Genomic DNA, 24,192 nt, shown 5'->3' with positions numbered 1-24,192 from the left:
TACTCGAGATTAGTGACGGCAAACTCCAGGCCTCAAAGGAGAGGGGATGGGCCGGTCCTTCCCAAGGGAGAGGGGATGGGCCAGTCCTTCCCATCTTCCTGCCCCCCAGGGGACCCTGGATGTCACACCCATGAGCTGCCTTTTGCTGCTGTTTAAGCTCATTAGCAGCCATGATCCAGAGACACACAAAAGAATCTTGGAACCAAGCAGTTCACTGCACAGATTTCTTCAGACCCTAATTATCTAAAATCTTAGAATTTCTAACGGCTGCATGACATCCTATGTTGTTCATAGCAGGTAATACAAATAAATTCATAGCAGGCAATACAAATAAATACAAATAAATCTAACATCTGTATGTTCAACAGGTTTGAGTGGTGGGAAAGTGTGAAGGTGGGACTGGTGTTGAAATACTGAACATCATCCATTATGGTGAACAACTTTATGAAAAGAAAATTATAGAAAATACTTTTATTTTGGTGATGGTGGTGGGGTTCATATCCAGGGATGCTCAGCAGTAGCTCCTCTGCACTCAGGAATTACTTCCGGAGGTGCTCTGGGTACGATGTGGGATGCAGGGGAATGAACCCAAGTCAGCTGTAAGCAAGGCAAATGCCCTACACACTGTCTTATTGCTCCAGTCCCGGAAAATACTTCCCTTGCCTGGAGGCAAAGTGACCAGTGAAATCACCAAGGATTGTGGTGTAAGGTTAGGATGGGTAGTGAGAGGCTCAGAGTTGTCTAATGAAGAGGTCACTCTGACTGCAGGGGGGTAAAACAAAGGACACCAGTCTTTGTTTGATGTCCAGTATATTTTCTACTGATAGTGGAAAGACGAGAAGTGTTTAGATTTGCCAGATTTCTATGTCAGAGGTAAAATTGAGAGGACTTGACTGTGGATAAGGAAAGTCAAAGATGATACCTTGGTTGGGACCCTCTGCTCCGAAAGACTTTGATTCCAGAGGTCTTCTAACCCATTTTGGCACCCAGAGAGGCTTCTTACAGCAAATGCATTGGGACTGTGAACTGAGCTAAAATATCAGAAATCCAAAACAGTGGCCGCATGGGTTTATAGAGTCTTCATTCTCAGCAATGAAAAGAAATTATTAAATGATGCCTTTTCAGCAGGCTTGATTGTTGGGGGAAATTGCAAACAATAATAGTGAGTTCTCCTAAAGGGAATACCCTGCCATAGTGGCAGTTTGGGGTGGGGGGAAACGGGACTGGGGAGGGTGGGAGGGACCCTGTGTTTACTGGTGGTGGGGAATGGGCACTAGTGAAGGGATGGGTTATCAAACTCTGTATGGGGGAAACATGAGCACAAAAATGTATAAATCTGTAACTGTACCCTCACGTTGATTCACTAATTAAAAATAAACTGTTAAAAAAGTTAAAAAAAATAGTGAGTTCTCTATTAAAATATTGAATGTATTCAAAGTATAGAGAGAATAAAGTGAATATCATAAAAAAACACAAAGATGATACCTTGGTTTCTGTTTTGTACAATGGAGAAAATGATGGTTTAAGAAACAGCAGAGAAAAAAAGAAAAGAAACAGCAGAAAGGGTCAACTTTGCCGTTGAAATCAGGAGCACAATTTTTTTTCTTTTTGGGTCACACCCATTGATGCACAGGGGTTACTCCTGGCTCTGCACTCAGGAATCATTCCTGACGGTGCTCAGGGGACCATATGGGATGCTGGAAATCAAACCTGGGTCGACCGCGTGCAAGGCAAACGCCCTGCCCACTGTGCTATCACTCCAGCCCCAGGAGGGCAAATTTATATATGGTGAGTTGACAAGATATTTGAAATCTCCAAGATGGGTTAGACAATGGCAGATGCAGCTTTTGTATTCAGTGGAGAATCCTGGCATGGAGATGAATATGGAAGGGGAGAAGAAAAAACTGAGAAAGAGCATTGTGGGGCCCCCACAGAGAAGAGAGTTCAGAGAAATGTGAACTTCCCATTTTTGAGAAGAATGGAGGGATGGGTACTTGAGCATTGTATAACTGAAACACAAGCACGAAAAGTTGTAAGTTTGTAAAAATAAATAAATAAAAAATAAATCTCTGTAACCATTAATCAGGAAGTCTATAGAGAATTCCTGCTTTCAGCTAGAAATATGTGTAGGTGGCAAATGATGTTGATTTTTTTTTCCACTGAAACTCAACGAATTAAAAAGTTTACCATTAACCTGATCATGAGTCTATCTGCACGAACACTTTCTTTGGACTGAAAGTGATACCACTGCTATTAGCTATAATCCAACACCATAGTTATTTCTGGGCTTGTATACATTTCAGAATATTTAATTCTAGTTTATGTGGATTTTTAATTTGCGTTCTCTTGTAGAGGAAAAGAGATCCAGATTAATATCATAAAGTAAAGAATTTATGGAAAGTGTCCCAAAAAGGGAAAATTTCATATACATATTGTCATCTGGACTGGAGTGATAACACAGCAGGTAGGGCCTTGCATGTGGCCGACCTGGGTTCGATTCCTCCGTCCCTCTCAGAAAGCCTGGCAAACTACCAAGAGTATCCCACCCACACGGCAGAGTCCAGCAAGCTACCTGTGGCGTATTCGATATGCCAAAAACAGTAACAAGTCTCACAATGGAGATGTTACTGGTGCCTGCTGGAGCAAATCGATGAACAATGGGACGACAGTGCTCCAGTGCTACATTGCTCTCTACTACTTATAAAATATGAGAAAATTTGGCGTCCCTCCATTAATACTTTAGATATCTGGAAAGAGGAAAGTAGACTGAGTGTTCAGAGTGTTATTTATCTGATTGAGAGAAGAGAGTTATTTATTTAGATTGAGAAAAGAGAATAAAACTTTTTTGGGGGTAGAACAAGAATTCCCATTAATTTCTACTCGTGATTGAGTGAAGAATTTGCACTACTTTTTGTTTGCTCTTAAAGAGTATTCAGGGATGTAACTAGGAGTATCCTAGAGTATGACTTCCAAAATGTTCGCCAATGTGCTCTAAACATGGTGAATTGTGTGGAAAAAATCCATTTTATATATTGTTACATTATCTGATTTATTTCATATTTTGTTTGGAAATATAGTTGAGGGAAAATATGTCCAGGACATGGAATGTAATTGTTATTATCTTCTAACTACTTTTGGGATTTGGCACCATGATTTATTTGGTCCTGACTTGAAATTTAAAATGTCTTTGCAGGCATTTTAATGCCACATTGGCATCACCAATACCTAAGCTAGCACTCCTGTGGTATGTAAAGTATTTTCAACATCATTCCTTGTATTTGTGAATTACTTAGCATTAAATTACTCCCATTTCTTTAAAAATGTTCTTTTCTCTATATAAATATAATGTACAATATGTATATAATGAATGTATGTATATGTAAGATATACTTACTTGCATATCTCTAATATAATAGTTTTAAATTATTCTAATATATACATTTCCTATATTTAGGAATGTGAACTATATTTAATATATTTAATAACCTCACTATGTGATTTAGACTTATTTGCATTCAAATAATTGTATTTTAATATGGGATTTAGAAACAGAGTAGGAGGGCTAGAGCTATAGCACAATGGGTAGGGCCTTGCATGCAGCCAACCTGGGTTCGATTCCCAGCATCCCATATGGTTCCCCGAGCACCGCCAGGAGTAATTCCTGAGTGCAAATGCAGGAGTAACCCTGAGCATTGCTGGGTGTGACCCAAAAAGCAAAAATAAATAAATAAATAAATAAATAAACAAATAATTAAATAAATAAATAAAAACAGCATAGGGATTCCATGTTGCATATGTATTTTCTTTAATGAATGTTATATCATTACTCTTATTTTTGTGTGTGTGCCAGCAATTAAATTGTAGGCCTCAGACATCTGAAGCAAACTCTACCACTGAACCACATCCCAATTCCTCCTTACTTACAAATAAAACTTAAAGCACGGGAGCAGAAAAATACCAGATTTCTCTGTCAAGACTATAGGAATCATAGTTCATGTGACTATCTAAACCTAATTGATCAGTTACAGAAGATACTTTTAACCTGTACACAACCAAGTATTATTATTGTCTGTTAATACTTGCTTCCAAATAGGTATGTGAGCATGAGACATAAGTGTTAATTCCTTTTAAAATCAGATATGAAAACTCTCAATAATTTTATTTTGCCACTGTGCTCCCAAATTTGTGATAATATGACTGGAGAACCTGGCAAGCTACCGAGAGTTTCCTGCCCACACAGGGAAGAGCCTGGCAAGCTCCCTGTGGTGTATTCATATGCCAAAACCAGTAACAATGATGATTCTCATTCCCCTGACCCTGAAGAGCCTCTAATGCAGCACCATTGGGAAGGACGAGTAAAGAGAGGCTGCTAAATTCTCAGGGCTAGGATGTATGAAGACGCTACTGGGCCCGCTGGAGCAAATCGATGATCAATGGGATGACAGTGAATACAGTGATACAGTGATGACTGTCTCACACACTCTGTTAAGCAAAGGACTGGGCAGATCCAATGCACAATTATGGGCTGCTCCCCTATGAGGTTCAGGCTGATTCCTGTGCCCATCAGGTCTGGGACAGACCAGTGCTTTGATATGTCCAACTCTCTTCTCTGAGGGACCAATAGCAAATATTCATCATGGTGGGCAAAGACATAGTGAGGACAGGAGAAAAATCAGTGTCGTGCTATTCAGAAATGATCACTTATGGAAATCAGCATCTATAGACTTATATTTATATTTGACACTATGTCCTTGACTTCGGTGCATATTTCCTCTGTGTTGCTGAACTCTCAGCATTTTGATATTTAGTACATATGTCACTACTCACAGTTAAAATAGTTTTTCACTGTGGAGTAGCAATGTGAACTACATTCGAAAAGGACAAGCTCTAGGCAAATGACTTACTGTCTTGATCTCTCAAAACACATAAAAAGTATTTTAAAGGCATTAAGCACATCCTTTGTGAAAACACTAAAAAGAGATCAAGGAAGCAAATGTATAGGCAACAATAGTAAGAGCTTGGAAAAAGGAAGTCTCAGTGATTAATTTTATTTCTTTGAGAGAGTTTAGGTAAAATTATTTTTCTTGAGAAAGAAATAATATTTTTATTGCCCTCATTAGTTTTCATTTCACTCTTTGTCATAATATTTTGTTTCAATAATAATTGTCTAAGTAATATTTTCTCCATGGTATGTTGACCAATAGTGTTGGGAAAAATTAACTAGTTTTTATTGGGTCACTTAATAATAGCCTTTAATATTTAGCCCGTTCCTCTCAGAGAGCCTGGCAAGCTACCTGTGGCATATTCGATATGCCAAAAACAGTAACAACAAGTCTCACAATGGAGATGTTACTGGTGCCCATTAGAGCGAAATCGATGAGCAATGGGATGACAGTGACAGTGAATATTTAGCCTGAAACCCTCATTTTTCTTTATTAATAAATACAAAGCAATTATTGAAAAAGAAGCATAACTAATGAGGTTGATGATTTTATTTTTCTCTTGAAGATAGTACACTTATTCCTGACTTAGAATTTATTTTCAGGAAGCCAGACTTTGTTTTGTTTTTCGGGCCAAACCACTAGTGCTGGGGGCCTACCCCTACCATAATCTTTGGGAGTTATTCCCTGAGGTGCTCAGGGGATAATGATGAGGTGCTCAGAATTAAACTTTGAACTCCTGTATGCAACATGTGTACTCCAGAGAGCTGGGTTCTCTCATCCTGTTGAGGATACAAACATCTTAACTATTTGATCACCTGCCACATATTCAGAAGTATAGATCATTCCTAAGACTTTATTCCAACCATATACATAAAAGCTACAAATATTTTTTAAAAATTCTTGGAGTTATTCTGTCACAAATGTGTGAGAAAGTGTAACTTTCCTCCTCACAGCTCTCTAGATAATTCATATGGCTACAAAAAGCATTGTGTTGCATAGTTGTATGGTGTAATGTTCAAGTATACCCTCTATGCAAATTATTTCATTGTAGGTATTTTCTTAGGATGTATTCCTTCAATCTACACCTGACACAAAGTAAATGTCAAAATATCAAAAGAGATGATATTGAGAGGACTGAGATATGTTGGTGGTAGACATAGAAATGAAACTCATACTATTAACTATGAAAAATTTCTGAATATTACCACACAATCTGTTTACTAACACAGCTCCTTTTTTTGGAACATTGATAGAAACAGATGTTTTTAATTTTTTTATTTTTTGCTTTTTGGGTATACCCAGCAGTGTTCAAGGATTACTCCTGGCTTTGTGCTCAGGAATCACTCCTGGAAGTGCTTGGGGGACCATATGGGATGTTGGGGATTGAACTGCATCAGCTGCATGTAAGGGAAGTGCTCTACCTGCTGTACTACCACTCTGGCCCCGATACTCATTTCTAAAACCTCAAAAGTATGTAGATTTTTAGTAAAGGTGTAAGTTATGGAGTCAGAAGTTCTGTAAACATAAGGCAAAAATCCAGAATGTAGATTTCTCTTTCCTTTGCAATTGCCCAGGACTTGTGTTAACAGATGCATTTAGGAAATCAAAAAAAAGATACTTTAGAGACTACCTATTTAATATGCATTTATATTTCATAATTCCCTCTGCTTCTTTTATTTTTCATTGAGAAAGACAGATATACATGAAGTTGAAAATTATTATTTTATGATGGCAAGATGTTTTATTTGTCTTAGTATTTACAGTTTTTCAGAACTTGACGATTCTTGTAGAAACAGAATTTAGTCAAAGTCTAAAAATAAATTTCTTTCACTGGAGCAATTTGAAACTAATCAAAATTGATGAAAATTATTTTTTCTTCCATCTTTTTTTCCTATAAGTGTTTTTGTTTCAGATAAGGAATAGCAATTCACAATAAAGGATTGTGACATCAAGAAAAAACAGGAGATAGATACAGAAATTTATCATAAAATTTAGGGGAAAAAATTAAAGTTATCGAAAAAAAAAGTTCTCATGGTGTATGTCTTGGCATCTAAAGATTAATAGGAAAATTTTGCACAATCAACATTTTTGTCTTTTGAAATTAAAAAGGAACCATCACTTGTGATCATTTAGTGCCAACTAAAACAATATTTGAAGCAATAGGCACTTGTGATAATTGGTGAAAGAAAACCATTCTGGAAATTATGGATAATTATGTGAACAGCAAAGGCAGCAAGCAAGAGAACTGGTATGGAGGACATGAAAGGCACTCAGAAACTATGTACCTTATTGTTTCCTAGAAGAAACTTGCAAAACTATAGTACACAAAACATTTAAGCTTTTGATACATGGGGAGCTATATGAGACTCAACCCAGAAAAAGTGGTTTAACAAATACAGTGGCGTGAACAATTTTTAGCTTGTTTTTCCAAATGAAACACATTTTGAAGGTTATCTTTTCCTCCTAGTATAATTATTTTTTATTTACCAAAAAAAAATCAGTTGATTTGGATGATAGCAAAGCTGTATGTCAATGAGTTGGATGCAATCTCATCAGGCAATCAGACATGAGATCAACACAGCTGTTGGAAGTCCACAGCCAAGAAGATTCTAGTTAGAGGTTTGTCAGAAGCACAAGAGCAAAAAGCATTGTCGTTCCATGGGGTGACACCAACAAGATTTATTAATATTTTCCTCCAAGCGATATTTAATATCAGTGCCATGCTTTTAAAGATTATAATAAAAACAGTCTCATATTAAGATGGGTAGGAATTTCTGGCTGTCTTCAAACTGCCTCCTTCAAAATCAAATACTACTTTCCTTCAAAATTGGACACGTGAAAAGTCTTGTTACTCTGAAGCCACATATACCATTTTGCATATTAAGTTTTGTGTATAATATTCTTTATTTGCATACAGAAATATGTGTTGCTATTATACATTTTATTACTTTATAGAATATATATAGTAAGCATACAGCATATCCCAAGAAGATACATTAAATATGCACACATATCATGCTGTAGCGTGCACCCTTGAAAGAAAAGCATATTTAAGAGGCATGGTATTGTATATACATGCTGAAGATACACTTTGCACGATTTATCCAGCTTTGGGTGCTTCCCTAATCTATTTGCAACAACCTGTGTGGTGTTGAGAGTTGTTGAAACGGATATTACTAATGAGTGAGTGAGGGTGGGGGCCGGGGAAGAAGGCAACTAACAATGAAGTAAGCAGGAGAAAGTGAAAGAAGACTGCGTTTCTAAACATATGTTGGCATCCTTTCGATGCCATCTTCCCCAATGGCAGATCTCCAAAATCAGCAAAACAATGAATGTACAAGCAGGAGTATGTGGGATTTCCTCAGTTAAGTTGGAGAGTTTGTCTACATGAATTATTGTGTTAGTGACTTTCCCCCCACGCACACACACGTGGGAGCTGACATTTAATTAATGGTAATTGTGAAAAGGACAATCATTTCTTTTTTTTTTTTCAAGAAATGAACTGGGTTTTTTCCCCTTTACATTGTTATTCTTCTCTGTATTTACATTATTGCTATGAAAAGAGAAGCAATTCTTGGCAAAATTTTGTTCTCACCATTCCAGTGAAAACGAAGTCAACCAATCATACTGGTTCTGAAAGACACTTTTTTTTAAAAGGAAAAACCAGCTGCTTCAGTTGAGACCAGTCATATCAATTGCAACTATTTTAATGACCAACTTCAGCAACCTCAGTGGACTGGGCATTTAGATGTTGGAAGTGATGCACTGTATGTATGGTCTGCCAATTTGGGGTATGTCATTGTGGCCTATGTTCCCAAGCTAGGTAGAATTTTTAATTCTACAGTTGCACCAGACTCAGTGGATGGCGTTCGTTACACCTGATAGACAATTGGTGAGCATTATATCTTTCTTGGAACAGGAAAGCCATTTGCTCTGCTATTCTAGTAGCAATACAAGATTATTTCCCAAATAAAACAAATCCAGCACTAGAATTTCTAAAATAAACCAAGTTTTCCAACTATGGAACCATTGATGCCAAATAATTCTTAGTTATAGATGTTCTTTGCATTGTAAACAGCGTCCTGTTCTCTGTCCACTAGGTATCATCAGCCTTCTGTCAACAGCCCCGACTCCCATCCCTTTTGGTTGTTACAGTCCAAAATATCTTCACACATTGTTAGATGACCCTGGAAGCAGGATGGGGACAAAATTATCTGTTGAGCGTCACTAAACATAAAGACAAGCTCGGGAAATAACTAATGCAAACCTTTGAATTCAGTCTGTATTTTTAATCATCTACCATTTTCTTCTTTTTTAGTTTTTGACTATGAACATCAGAGATTCCATGATGTATCGATCTGTCTTCAGTTTCAGTCATTAATCCTTTGATGATTCTCTTCCAGTCGGTGGTGGTGACTATGGGACAGATCAAAAATCAAAGGAAAAAGAGAAGGAAATAGAGGCAATGGCAAGTAAGAGGTGGTTTGCCTTATTGAGAGTTGGATTGTTATAACAGGTAAAGAAGACCCAAACCTGTAGTCCAAAATCCTCGAGTCCAAAGAATCCTTCCTAACTGCACTGAATCTTCATTATACATATACATGACCAATGAACTACTCAGTCCCAGTCAATGCTTTGATAATAAGGAAAAAAAAATTCATTAGCTTGATATTCTTTCCAGTAAATTGATTCATTAATTTGAGAAATAAAATAAAAAACATTGATTTAAAAATAAAATGTATTTTAGCATTTTAGAGCTATAGAATATGTAAAATGATGTAAATTTATATAAAAATATTTGGGGAAAATAAAATTTTTCAAGTTATTTTAATAAAGAATAATTGAAGTATGAATATTGTTAACCACGTGCTTCTTACTATTCCTTTGTTGTTGTTTACCTTGTGCTTATGTTTGCTCACAAAATTGTCAAAATGCCTTAAATGAGGCAATTCATTTAACATCTAAAGTGCTAAGTTCTAATGCAAATTCATCATGCAACTCACATTGATGGTACTGTGCATGATATCAGAAAACTCATACATCTAGAATGTAAAATATAAAATTTGAAAAGGCATTTTATAAATTTGACTTCTATGGATTGGACTGCCTTTATGAAATCTGACTGGAAGACTAGAGCAAGTCCAGTAAGAAAACAAAGGATAAGGACTAAAAGTAGCTAGCTAGATATAAATCAGTATATTGATATGTTTATTTGGGGTATCAAATAAAATTAAGAGTCTCTACATGAATGAGGTTGTTTAAAACACTACTATTTGGGTAACAGTAATTGCCATGACTTTTTTTTGACAAATTAGAAAAATATTGAGAAATGTCTGAGATGCAGTCACCCACATTCTCCTTTTAGGTTCCAATAAGCGCACTGGGTCTCTGCTTTGTTATCTAGTATAGTCCTGTCATATAATTGCTATATTTCTATTGATGGCAATTTTAGGGTGGGGGAGTGGGGGCTTGAGGCCACACCAGGCTGTCCTCAACACTGCTCCCGGCTCTGTGCTCAGGGATTACTGCTGGAAATTCTTGGGGGGTTGTGGTGCTGGGGCTGAACCTGGATTAACTGCATGCAAGGAAGCACCTTATGAGTTTATTCTAAGGTGTGGCTATTGGAGCAATTTATGTAGGCAAGCATCCTACCCGCTGTGCTATCTCTCCAGCATCTATCGATAGAAATATTAAACTAAAAAACTGGGGAGAGATTTGACAGTTTGAGAAATAAAAATTTGTGGGTTCAGTAAAAGTTTTACAATTACTCTTTCATCTCCCTCCACTGGGTCATAGGATGGTTACAAATAACCTTACTTGACTATATAAATATAGTATTTTTTTTTTGAGCAGGCATTGAAGGGACAGTCTTAATGTCTTGGGACTGACTGAGAAGCCACTGCAGCTATGTGAGTACATTTGAAGAAAGTAGCGTCTTCCTCTTGCTGACAAATGCCAGGAGTTCATGTTTTACAAGTTAGCATTTTCTATGTGGGCCAAGTTGGCTCATGATGAAACAAGAATGCCCTCTCAGCTTTCCATTTCTCCTAGTCATAAATTCATCTTGCCTCTGAAAACTTATTCCACCTTGAATTCCAACATTTAATTTGATGTGGTCTCAATGGAATAAATGGTTTTGGTTTCTCACACATGTTTTTGTATTGGTAGGATCATATATTATAATAAGAGACCAATTTGTGAGAAAATTGGATTGTTGAAACATTTTAGAAAAAAGGATCACAAATGAAATCAGTGATTTAATTTATTTCATTTTAGGCTGTTTTACTCCAAAAGAATGCAGAGATGCTGGCGCAGGGATAAAAAAAAACCCACTTTCATGCTTGCTGGATTTTACAAAAGTCCTACACATTTACTTTTATGTAATATAGAATAGGGAAGCTGAAAAGCGAGGGCCATAATGAAAAACAATTGATGTGATCTAGTTGGTATTTTGTTTCCTTTGCTTTCTTTTGATGGTGGGAATAGGTGGGGAAAATAAAAAGAGCATTTTTTTGTAATATTGAAGCTCTTCATATAAAACTGTAACAAAAGAATTATATAGGTCTAGCACGCTGAATGTTTCTATATCCTTTCATTTTCTTTCTTCACTTCCTGTTTCTTTATGCTTAAGACTCCATGTTAGCTAGAACTCATGGCATTTCATCATCATATGGACACATGAAAGCTTAAGAAAAAACGAAAAAACAAAGAAGCAAGATTATTTCTCCTGTGCAGAGACAGACAAACGAGAGATGTTAAAGCCCTTCTTCAAAAGAGTATGAGAAAGCATAGAACTCCTTATATCCGCCGCAATCCTAACATGTCTTTTTCATGGTCTCACGGCTCCGAAATTGACAGTTTTTAAGGTGCAACTTTCTCAGAGTGGAGCAGAGGCACATACCAGTGTCACGATTGGGCTCCTTGATTGCACAATCCAAAAGACTGTCAAGTGCAATGGCAGAGATTTTATAACCAGGAGCTCTTTGATCCTCTTTTTCTCTTCTCAAGTCCCCTTGACCACCTTCATTCTTTAAAAAAAAAAAAAGTTTTACCTCGTGGCGCCTATATTCTTGTAATGACACATGAGAAGGTGCTTAAAGGTCTTCTTGAAGGTGGCATTACAGAGTGCATAGCAGGCGGGGTTGATGGTGCTGTTGATGTAACAGAGCCAATAGCCAATTGTCCACACTGTGTTGGGGATGCAAGGTGTGCAGAAGGTGTTAATGAGCACCATGACGTTGTACGGAGCCCACGTGATGATGAAAGCCAGCAGAATAGCCAAGATTGTCCTTGTCACTTTCTTTTCCCGAGAAGGAGGAGGCTTCTTTTTAGCAGGCTGCTTAGTCATCTTCACAATTTTCCGCGCGACCATGTTCTGTTTTTCATCTCCGTTCTGCCCCGAAGAACCGACCAGCTCCACAGTGGTATTAGTCGGGGCACAGGAGTCACCCTTTTGGGTCTTGGTGACAATTTTGATGCACATTTGCTTCGAGTTCTCATCTTTAGAATAGCCCAGGGAAGTGGAAATAGTATTTTCATCCTGGGTTATTTCATCATCTCTCATGTTGGAGGCGACAGCACTGACCGAGGTGGAATCATTGGAGCTTTCTTTCTCCTCCCCCTGGACACAGTTTTCATTCACAGCATCCCTGGGGGCTTTGCCATTCTGGATTTTGTTGTTCTCTAGGCCGTCATCGCTGCCGGGGGTGTTGTTATTATTTGGCTTCACTATCCTTCCTTGTACAAGACTTGGAGAGACGGGTTCTTGGTTGGCCACCGGCTCCTTCTTGTCCTTCTTTATCCTGCTCTTGCTGGCCCGGGATATGTGCCAGTATAACACAGTCATGATGATCACGGGCAAGTAGAAGGCTGCGATGGCAGTACCGAAGGTGACAGCAGCATTGGAAAAAAACTGAATGTAGCACTCCCCATCCTTCACAGTTCTGACCCCCACGATGAACTGCCAGAAGAGAATAGCTGGGGCCCAGAGGATGAAGGACAGGACCCAGGCGGCAGCAATCATCATGCCTGCCATTTTCGTGGTCCTCTTGACAGGGTAGGTGAGTGGTTTTGTCACACAGAAGTACCTGTCAAAGCTAATGATGAGTAGATTCATCACGGAGGCATTGCTCACCACGTAGTCTAGAGCCAGCCAAAGGTCACACACCACGGGGCCCAAAGGCCAGTACCCAATCACAGTGTAGAGGGTGTATAAGTTCATGGAGAAAACACCAATGATGAGGTCAGCACAGGCCAAGCTAAATAAAAAGTAATTGTTGACGGTCTGGAGGTGGCGGTTGACTTTAATGGAGACCATCACCAGGATATTCCCGATAATGGTCACCAAACTGAGGGATCCAGCCACAAGGACAATAAAGACCACCTCAAAAGTCTTAAAGGGACTGGTCAGGGCCAGGCCATTGTTAGAGGAGTTTGTTGAATTATTCATCTTGTGTTCTCTAATCTGTAGCCACGTATCCAGGTAAACATTTAAGCCTGTAGAGAAACAGAACAAAATGAACACATATAAGCATTGCTTTAAAATATATGATTTCTTCACTTTGAACTATGCCCTTTCATATCTACCATTTTTCTATATTTTATTATATGTACTGACCCAAATCCCTCATAAAACGGCAAAGATTCTAAATGAGTTTCAAAAATCCATTCAAGATATTGTGTATTGAAGTCTGATAATATTTTGAATGAGTCAATGGACAGATAAGATTATCATCTATCATATTTACCTATTTAAATGGAACATAATTTTAATAAATTAGACTAAATAAATTAAAAACACACAAAATTTTCCGAAGTGTCAATAAATTTGTGTTATAAAAGTTAATGATCCACTGGGAGAACAAGATTATGGACTAAAACATAATATCTAGTGTGTGAAATTTTGTACTAATTGCAACTTCCTTCCTACAAAGTCTTCTAAACTTAGTTTTATACTTACAATTAGTATTACAAAGCAATATTCCTCACTCTGTAAAAAAGTTTAATAAATACAAATTGATACAATCATATCACATTTCCGTATGCTTTATCTTTCAAATCACCACAAGTTCTGTTTTCTCAACTGTTCTTCCTGCCAGACCTTGGTAAATTTAGGCAAAAACTAGTATTTGCTTAGCAGAAGAGCAAATTGAATCCCAGAGAGATTAATTTATACATTTCAATGTTAGGTTCCTCACCAAGTACTATGATAAGTTTAGTTTTGTTAAAGGCCACCAGCTAACATGGCAGGCTTGCTCATGAGGTTTGAATAGTGTCTAGAGGTCTCATCAGGAGGTCTTTATGGAAGACAAGAAATTCAAATGTCGTCTTTGAGTCAAGGAAAACCATTGAAGAATTTACTTCGGAGAGTCATTTTGATGGAATAGAACTGAAAATATTTCTTTCAAAACTTTCCAAGTCATATTTTACCTACCTCTGCGAATCATATTACTATCATTTAAGTACCCCAGTTAAAATTCTCAGCCACCTCTGACCTCCTATATCTGCCACACTTCTGATAGTCAATGGGGAGCCATGACTGACTTCTCAATGCCACAACTACAATAGCTGTAGTATTCATACTTTGCTCCAATTTCCACTTCCATTTTCTCATGGTAGGTCCTATTTACTAGCTCTCTTGACATAAGTAAGTTCCTGGTAAAATTTATGATTTTCCCCTTGGGCACTCCCCCTGGGTATCTCACTGCTGTGCCAGGGATTACCAGGGCTATGCCCATCTGCTTCAGGTCCTTCAGGCTACTCAGCAGTGTTTGGGGGACCCTATAATGCTGGGTATTACGCTGAGGCTAGCCATATGCAAGACATGTATCTTGACTCCTATAACCATCTCTTCACTTCCTTGAGCACTTTCATTTTTATTTTTGTAGCCCCCTTGTTCATATCTTTGCCCCTGAAATCACTGATTGCCAGAGTGTCATCTGTTTCCTTTCCTCGGTAGAAAAACAGAATTGTGATTTCTTCATTTCAGTACCACTCTCCACCACTCTCCAGTTTACTGCTTCAAATATAATTGATATTAAATATATATTGAATCAGTAAAGGATCAATAATTAATAATATTAATCCCACCCTAATTTACTTAGTGAGTATTTCAATAGCACTTTTTTAAACAGCATTTTTCTTTAATAATAATTTTGTCATTATTTATACAATTGCTTATTCATGTAATTTATTTGAATAAAATCATTTTACTATTCCAAACATTATTCTAATAATAACTTGTTAACTAATATAAAATCAGAATTGATTTGCTTAGTGTCACTTTTGGCTGCTCATTAGACAAGTTTCAGGATATTTTTAGAATTAAGTTATATAGACATATATCTACTTCATAAAATGCTTCTTTTAGTCAACCTTCAAAATATGAACCTTTATTTCTTGAATATCTTGACGTTTTAATTTTATTATCTTAACATTTATTTTAATAAAACAAAAATTATATTTATTTTAGCTTTGTAAGATTTTTGATGACTTTAGGAAATATATAAATATATCATTTATGTTAAAATAAGCTAATCTGATGACTTCTTTTATATATTAAGAAATTGTAAACATTAGTAATTTTTCTATAGTCATCTGGTTCCATTCATAATGTGCTACTAGCAGTATTATCATTCAAAACGATTTATAATAACATAAAACTAACTAACTCATTCTAATGTTTTCATTTTCTTGTTAACCATCAGCAAGAACTGCATTTTCCACTTAAAGAAGACTAAACAAAATACAATCTTAGGACTCTCAACGCTATATTATCTGAATATTAACAACACACTAAAACAGACTGAGGTTATAGAAGAAAGCCAAATGACTCACACTAGTTTAGAATGAGTGTGCAACTAAAGTCAGCATCCTTACCTTCTGTTAGGTACCAGTCTGCCCCACATCTGAAACCTAAGCTTTACCAATGGTATAAAATCGGTATAGAGCTGTTAGACATCTATACAGTGATGACCTATTCCAGAGATTATTAGCTAAGACAGGTTTTGTTTGGGGACTTGGACTTCTTACTAAGGTAAAGCATAGTAAATTCACATAAAATTTTATATAATTAAGATAGTTGTTATCCTGTTTACCAAAATTTTAGAATGACAGTATTTTCTTGTTTTTATTGTCTTAAGGACAGGAAACATTTCACTTAGAAGTACACTCAGGTGCTTTTGGAGGATGGCATTCTTTCTCCCTGCGGCATGCACACACTATGCAATAGTCTCCTTTCATCCACATATTATCATTTCTGCTGTTTACATTTTCTTTAAAAGTTTTCACTTTCCTTTTCAGCCAATAATTTTTAAATTTTTTCAAAAATTATTTTTGAGAAATAACACAGCTTAATATAGTGTTAATGCTTGTCTTTTGGTATACAAAAATCATTGCACCCCTGCCACCACCACCTCCAGAGTCTTAAAAGTTTTTACTTCTAGCAGGGATTTCAAATTAAATAAAGTTTAATTAAAGCAATAATTATTACATTATTTTTTTAAGAAAATACATTACTCCATCCAGCTATACAGGGAAGATGGCCCTTAAAGAACTCAACATAATGATATGGCAAGAGAACCATTTAGCATTTGGCAACGTTAGTTTATGACAAATAACCTAAAAGAAATGAAAGTTATGAAAAAAATATTTCTGCTCTTAGTTTCCTATGTAACAGTCAAGAATGCATCATGGTTTAATATTATCCTTGCAATTGCAATAACATGAATGGGACTAGAGATATCATGTTGAGTGAAGTCAGCCAAATAAAAAGGAGATAGATACAGAATGATCTCTTTCATATGGGGAACTTGAAGATAGAAAGCAAGGTAGCAACAAAGGACCAAGGGCAGCATGGGAGGAGAAATTATCCACACAATTGATTTCTGGGAGAGGGGTTAAAAGGGAAGAACATTGGGGTCCTTGGAAAAGGGAGATGAGTACACTGGTGATAGGTGTGATATTGAAATTATGTGCATGAGAAATTATTAAAGTATTATAAATCATAGAAGATCAATATTTTTAAATATAAGATCATGATCACGATCACAAAATCCCGTTAATTGTCAATTTCTCGAGCGGGCTCAGTAACCTGTCAATTCATCCTTTCCCTGAGATCTTAGAAGTCCCTCTCGACTCAGCCCTCCCAATGATGTCGCACTGGAGGCTCCTTCAGGATCAGGGGAATGAGATTCAGCTTGTTACTGGATTTAGCATATGAATACACCATGGGAAGCTTGCAAGGCTGTCCCATGTGGGCAGGAAACTCTCAGAAGCTTGCCAGTTTCTCCCAGAGGGAGAAGTAGGCTACAGAAAATCACGTGGCCACAAAGCGGCCGCTTGCTTTTAAGTCTCTGGATGTTGGCTGTTGATGGAATTACACACACCTGGGTTCCTCTGCCGGTACCTTCATGCATGAGGCCTGTCCGAACGTGTGGAGAGGGGCCTCGAGCATGGCTGTAGCTAGGTTCTGTATAAATACAGCATATTATTTTATACAATTCATATAAAATACAACAAATTATTTTATAATTTCTTTGACCAAACAACTCAAAAAATAATGACCAAGATAAATAAATGTTCCTATTTACATTTTAAACAGTGTATTTGAAATTTTCAACATAAAAAATATTTACAAAAGGAATTCATACTTTTCAGCCATCTTCACTGATGTTTCTGTAATATTAGAAATTTTCATATCTATGGCCTATGTTTAAAAAATTTTAAAACATAAGCTTTATATATACAATTTTTGCTTGTGTTTCTTCTTTACCTAGTGGTTATCATCTAATGTTAAAAACATTGCGTTGGATGATTCTTGGGTCCCATCATCATTGCTTTGGACTTGGTGGGTTTGAAATGGGACCTAATGAGTTTTCACTGATGTCAGGTGTGTGAGTCTACTTTGCATTTGGAGAAACACATCTCCATAAGCATGCCTTTGTAGTTGTGGTGACATCACAGTCTGCTTTGATGTTGAGGAGTATCTTGTGTCTGCAGAATTGTCCAGCTGCTTGGATGCATCTCACAATGCTCTTGACTTGAGTGTCATCTTGTCCCAGTTGGGCATTCTGTAGAGACTTGTCACCTTGGCAAAGAAAATATTTTCTAACTTTTAACTTGCACTTTGTTTATTGTAAAAGAATACAGAGTATTCATGCCAGGTGAGAGAAGGTTGATTTGGCATTGCTAAATATAGTTTTCATGATATCAATATTTAGGGTTTTTCCTCCCCAAAAAAGGGTATCTTTCTTTTTTAAGTAAGGATATAAATTAAAATAATTTGATGAATAAGTCTTTGCTAATATGCTTAAAAGTTTGAATGAAATAGGTAAATCCTACAAATGCCCAATGTTGTAAAAATGAAGAGAATTCATAAAATTTTAAGGGGAAAATCTGACTACACATATAAAAGTATAAAAGAAGGTTTTATCCCAAGAAATGGAATATTGACTTTATATTAGGAAATATTTTTTGTAGATACGTTTAGTGTTTGCATTAATAGGTAAGATAGAGTAATAATACATTTCTGTGGATTTAAAAAGCCCTCACCTGATCAGACACATTAGATTTGATTCAATATAAATGAAACATTATTACTGAAAATTTATAAAATCCCTCAGCAAGCTAGGAGTAAACATACCTTTCTTAATCTAGTAGTGGTCAACATTAAATGCCACAACTGAGTACCATACTCAATGCCATATGCTGGTCCTGTCATATTTTTTGAAGAAACTCCTTTAATACTTCTTGCAAAACTGATTTCAGAGCTCTAAATTCCCTAAGCTATTGCCTGTCGATGAAGCTCTATATCATTCCTTCAAATCTGAATGATTATCTAGCTGGATAGAGTATTCTTGGTGAGGTGTTCATTTCATTGAGTGTTTGTATTATATTCTCCCACTTTCTTTTGACTCCGAGAGTTTCATTTGATATATCTACCTTGGATCTTATGGGCTGTCCTTTGTATGTATGTCCCCCACATTTTTTTTTTTGAAATCTTACTGAACTGGACTCAGTTACATTTATTTATTTACTTCTCACCTGCTTCCCTGCAATTACTGCAATGGCAGGAGAAAGAGGCAGGCAAATTCAGCAGTTGGGGGGTGGGCGTGGAGTACCACCTTTAGTGATCCTAGCGTTAATAAGTTCTGATAACCCACTACCATCGAGTGATAGCACAGCAGCAGGGCATTCGCCTTGCACTCCACCAACCCGTGTTCGATTCCTCTGTCCCTCTCGGAGAGCCCGGCAAGCTACCGAGAGTATCCCGCCTGCATGGCAGAGCCTGGCAAGCTAACCATGTCGTATTTGATATGCCAAAAACAGTAACAATAAGTCTCACAATGAGAGATGTTACTGGTGCCCGCTCCTGCAAATTGATGAGCAACAGGTGACAGTGACAGTGACTGAACTGGAGCGATAGCACAGCAGGTAGGTCATTTGCCTTGCATGTGACTGACACTGGGTTTGATTTCTCCGTCCCTCTTGGAGAGCCTGGCAAGCTACCGAGAGTTTCCTGACCGCAAGGCAGAGCCTGGCGAGCTACCCATGGCATATTCAATGTGCCAAAAACAGTAGCAACAAGTGTCACAATGGAAACATTACTGGTGCCCGCTTGAGCAAATCAATGAACAACAGGACCACAGTGCTACAGTGCTACATATATATGGTACAATAATAAAATAAGGAAATCAGCTTTAATAAAAATAATATTAATTTTTAAAAGATATCCTTGCACAAGTATGGGTACTACATTCTTAATTATTAGTTTTGTGAATCTAATAATATCACTTAATATTCATAACCTTGTTTTATTTTTCTTAAAAGGAAATAATAATAGTATAGCTAACTTTCTTTTTAGTTGCAGTAATGTTCAAAATGAAATAATTTATTAATTTGAACCATATTTCCTAAATGTTAAAGATCAGCTTATCACTTCTAGTCACAATTATTAAATAGACACTTAATTCTTCTTATTAATAGATGAGAATTATGTTTTTTTCATGTGTTTGTTACTTGTGTAAAATCTATGAGAGGAGTTGTAGAGTAGTGGTAATAGAAAATTTTATTTATAATTATATTGTTACCTACAATAATGCTATGAATCATAATGATATCCACAATTAACATGCATTGAGCATGACTGCTCTTCACACAGCTCTCGTGGTAGTTATTCTTTTCTGCACTTTTTGGGTCACACCTAGCTGAGCTTGAGGGCAACTCCTAGCTTAATTCTGGGCACTTATTTATAGTTGTTTTGTAAGGGCCAGTGCCAGGTGAGCTATGTAACAAGTGCCAGGGCTTGAACCAGAGCTCCAGCATGCAAAATTTGTGACACAGGTTCTTTGAGCCTTATCTCTGCTCCTATTAAGTGCCCTTTAATAAAGAAAAGATGGACCAAAAATCAAAGCAAACTTATTTGATATTCTAAGACTATGTTGATTCTGATTCTGTACTACAATGTACTATTTGTCCAAGAATCAGCCTTAATCTAGCAGCAAACATGTGACTCAAAAGTTATCCCTCTCCCCTGTCAGAACTAGTGCTATGCCCAAATTTACATTGTCATCTTGTTTTAGATCGAGGAAGTTAATTACTTATGTCACAGCTCTGATTTGGGGCAGGAGATGTTCACATTTGAGATGAAGAGTTAACAAAATGATGTACCTGAAAGTATAATAAATTTAATAATTGAAATGTTTTCTCTAAGAGAAATCATCATAAATATGTATCATCAAAAATCAATATCTCACAAAAAGTATAGTAATCAATAATCAAAACTGAACCTTTAAACAATGACACTAGCTGATTTTTATGTTATCACAGAGAATGTTAATTAAAATAATAAAATTAAATACTAATGTGTATTTTGACAATGGAAATTAAATTTTAAAAATGGGATTCCCTGACAAGGGTCCATGCACATGTCGGGAAGGATATCTCTTGAGCATTTAAAAACCACTTCACAAAGCATCCACAAAATAATCAATTAACAATAAATTAGCAACCAAAATGTTATGGAATTCTATTTTAACAATAACCATAAACATTGTTAGTTTTACGTAGGACAAAGATTAGCTATCTGGTAGGTACTAGGTAGGTACCATTATTCAAATTTAAGGCATGCCTCATCCCACACCTCCCTAATTAGGTTACTCAGTGACTTAAAATCTGAGTTACTAAAAAGTTCTTTTAGAGGACTATGAGAAGTCAGGAAAAATGGAGTCTCTGACTGATAGCAACTGGAACCCAAATAATGAAAATACAAAATGTTCTAACTCCAGGATAAGATATGTGAATGGATAATAGTTTGTACTTAGCATTTTAAAAATGTATCCTTAGAGTATCCATGTTTGATAGATTTCAAATTATTTTCTGCTGTTTAAATACATTAGCAAGAAGGGCAGGGTGTGCTAGATATTCTTTGTTGTTAGTAAGACATTGAGTTCTAAAGATAACCTCACTGCTCTGCACACTGGGGATGAAATCAATTGTGTCCCCACTGTTGACTGAGAGTGTCCAAACTGATAGAGTGACAAGGAGGATGTTAGCTTCTGAATTGTACATATAGGGACTAATTACACTGTGTCCAGGTAATTAAAATTTTACTATAGTATTACTGATTATTCACCTTTCTATGCACAGCATACTACCAACACACACACACACACACACACACAAACCATTAAAAACATAAAGATGTGGGGCTGGAGCAATAGTATAGCGGGCAGGGCGTTTGCCTTGCACGAGGCCAACCCAGGTTCGATTCCCAGCATCCCATATGTCCCCCGAGCACCTCCAGGAGTTATTCTTGAGTGCATGAGCCAGGAGTAACCCCTGTGCATTGCTGGGTGTGACCTCCCCCCAAAAAACACGTAAGGATGATACAGTAAAATACTGGTCTTTTCTTAGAAACAATTCTGTATCTCCAATGAGCAGATGGTAGGCTAGGGTACTTACCCACCATCTTTTCTCCACTTAAGAATGAGATGTGGTAATTTTCACACTGGTTTATCTCAAAAATAAAATGAAGTTTAAAAAAATTTCGTTTTATATGTCTATAAATGTATATGCTTTGTTATATAATGTTCGAATGAATGAGAATTTAACTGTAAAATTTTCCTACCATGGGAGGCATGGCTTTGGAGTATAGAGTCTATATCCTATTACAAATGTTAAAAACATTCCGTAAATATCTATAACTGTTTATCAACAGTTATCAATTTGTCAACATTTTGATATAGGTATTCTACAAGCTTTAAATCATTTACACTATAATTAAAAATACACCTACTCCTGTCATCAAGACACTAGATATAGAGGAAAAAAGAAAAGAAGGGGACGGAGAAATAAAGCACTTCTCTTGCATGCAGTTAACCTTAGTTCAATCCCTAGCACCAAGTGTGGTCCTTTGAGTACTGCCAGGAGTGATCCCTGAGCATACAGCAGGACTAAATCTTGGACATTATTGGGTATGGCTCCAAAATGAAACATAAAAAAAAAAACTGGAAAGATATTTTTTTTAAGTCTTGGGTAACCAAATCTCTTTTCTCCAAGTGCACAATTTTGATATTGATGCAAGAGTGTGCTTATATTAAGGTGACCCTGGCTAACCTTCAATGTCTTTCTATTGCACTTTAAGTAGGGAAAGTTATGACCAGAAAATGCAGCTCAATAGCTGACGGTCTTGAGTTTCTATACTAGTCTTTGACAACATCAGACAGAAATGGAGTAAATTTCCACTTTTCTCCTTTCAATCAGATTTCCTTTTGAGCCGGTGCACATATGGAGATCTTCTGAGCATCAGAGACTCACTACATGAGCAGCTGTGGTGGGTGGTAGCTCCTGGGAGGGATGGAGGCCCTCCTAGAAAATCAGGGCTTTCTCTGTTTCATTTTTGACTCTAAAACATTTTACTAAATTTCTGGTGTGAACAGATCTGATGCCTGGAAAGGCTGTAGAAGACAGATACAGAGAAGGAATAAGTGACTAATAAAATAGGACACATTCTAGCTTGTAAGAAATTATATTTTAGGGAAGACACAAGTTGTTAATAGAATTTCCAGCTACCCAAAGCAACTGTGGATCAATAGATTGACGACTGCCAAGGCTAAGAATTCATGGAGCAGTATTGGTTGCAATAGGGTGAAGTCAGTAGAGAAGTTTCTGGAAACCTTCAAAAATCCATCTGTTTCTTCCTCTGTGTCTGTCTCTTCCTCTCCTTCCCCTCACTATTTGCTCATGTGTGATGTTTTAAAATTCACTGTAACTCTATTCTCAAGATTCTGCATTTATAGCTTCTTCTCAGGAAAGTATGCTATGTTGATGGTGGGCGTCCACCCATAGATTCCAAAACACAGAAGATTTAGCAATCGACTTACGTACAGTGAATTTTGAATTATGTATCCAAAGATGCGCTGAAAATATTCTGGAAGAAATGTACAGAGTTGTTCTCATTTAGGAAATTGTAGCACAGCACTGCAGACTGAACCAACTAACCATTATATAAAAGTACTTGCAAAATGCAAGTCACACTTAAAACATATTGTACTTGTCAAGCTTTATCCTTAAAGTTTGTGCACTTTTGTGTCTTGGAGGTTTGTAACTTGCACTTTTATTTAAAAATAAAAAGGAAAGGGAAATGATAGAAAATTGGTAACTTCATACCAATACAAGAGAATTCATAAACGTTCCCAATGTGAAACCTTAAAGATTTTTCAAGCTTGTACTACGATGTAAACACGTTTACAGTGTTGGCTGCCTGTCAAACATAATACTATTCTTAGGGATGCAGGGACACACTTTCACTCCAGTTTCATCCGACTATCATTTGCCTCCTTGAAAACACATCTTAAATACCACTTACTCTAGAAAAAAATTCATGAGTAAGAGAGAAAGCAGTCTAAAGCCAGTTTAAGCTGCACCCTTGCCTTGTCTTTATGGCTGAGGCACCTTTTACTTATCATTTTTACATAGTCTGCACAAAAAAAAAGAAGAAGAAAAGAAAAAAAAGATAATGGGAAATTGTAGATAAACCACAACCTGGGTGCTCAAAAAAATGAAATTGGAAATGAATAAGCACAGTAATGCCTTTTCTTGTGCTGTACTAGGGGCTGGACGGAGTTCTACTGCTGGGATGAGAACCGCTGAGTTCACGGTGCCTCTGGAGGGATGCAGTGCCACGCAGCAAAGCCATGTGGAGGAAGTTGCTCTGTAAATGTTATTATGCCTTCACAAGGAAGAGGCG

The 24,192-nt window shown here is 36.8% G+C and overlaps 1 protein-coding gene across 1 annotated transcript in view; it reads right to left on the bottom strand.

Moving 5' to 3' along the window:
* Positions 1-7,027: 7,027 nt before the first annotated feature.
* Positions 7,028-24,192, bottom strand: part of CHRM2 (cholinergic receptor muscarinic 2) — a 153,721-nt gene continuing 136,556 nt past the window's right edge. Inside the window, exon 4 of the mRNA XM_004608236.2 lies at positions 7,028-13,439. Within this exon, the coding sequence (XP_004608293.2) occupies positions 11,992-13,392 (1,401 nt within the window). The 5' untranslated portion in view covers positions 13,393-13,439 and the 3' untranslated portion in view covers positions 7,028-11,991. The remainder of the gene's footprint in view (positions 13,440-24,192) is intronic.

This window comes from Sorex araneus, chromosome 1 (genome assembly GCF_027595985.1).
Source record: "Sorex araneus isolate mSorAra2 chromosome 1, mSorAra2.pri, whole genome shotgun sequence".
NCBI lineage: Eukaryota > Metazoa > Chordata > Mammalia > Eulipotyphla > Soricidae > Sorex > Sorex araneus.
This window is presented reverse-complemented; position numbering and strand designations above follow the sequence as displayed.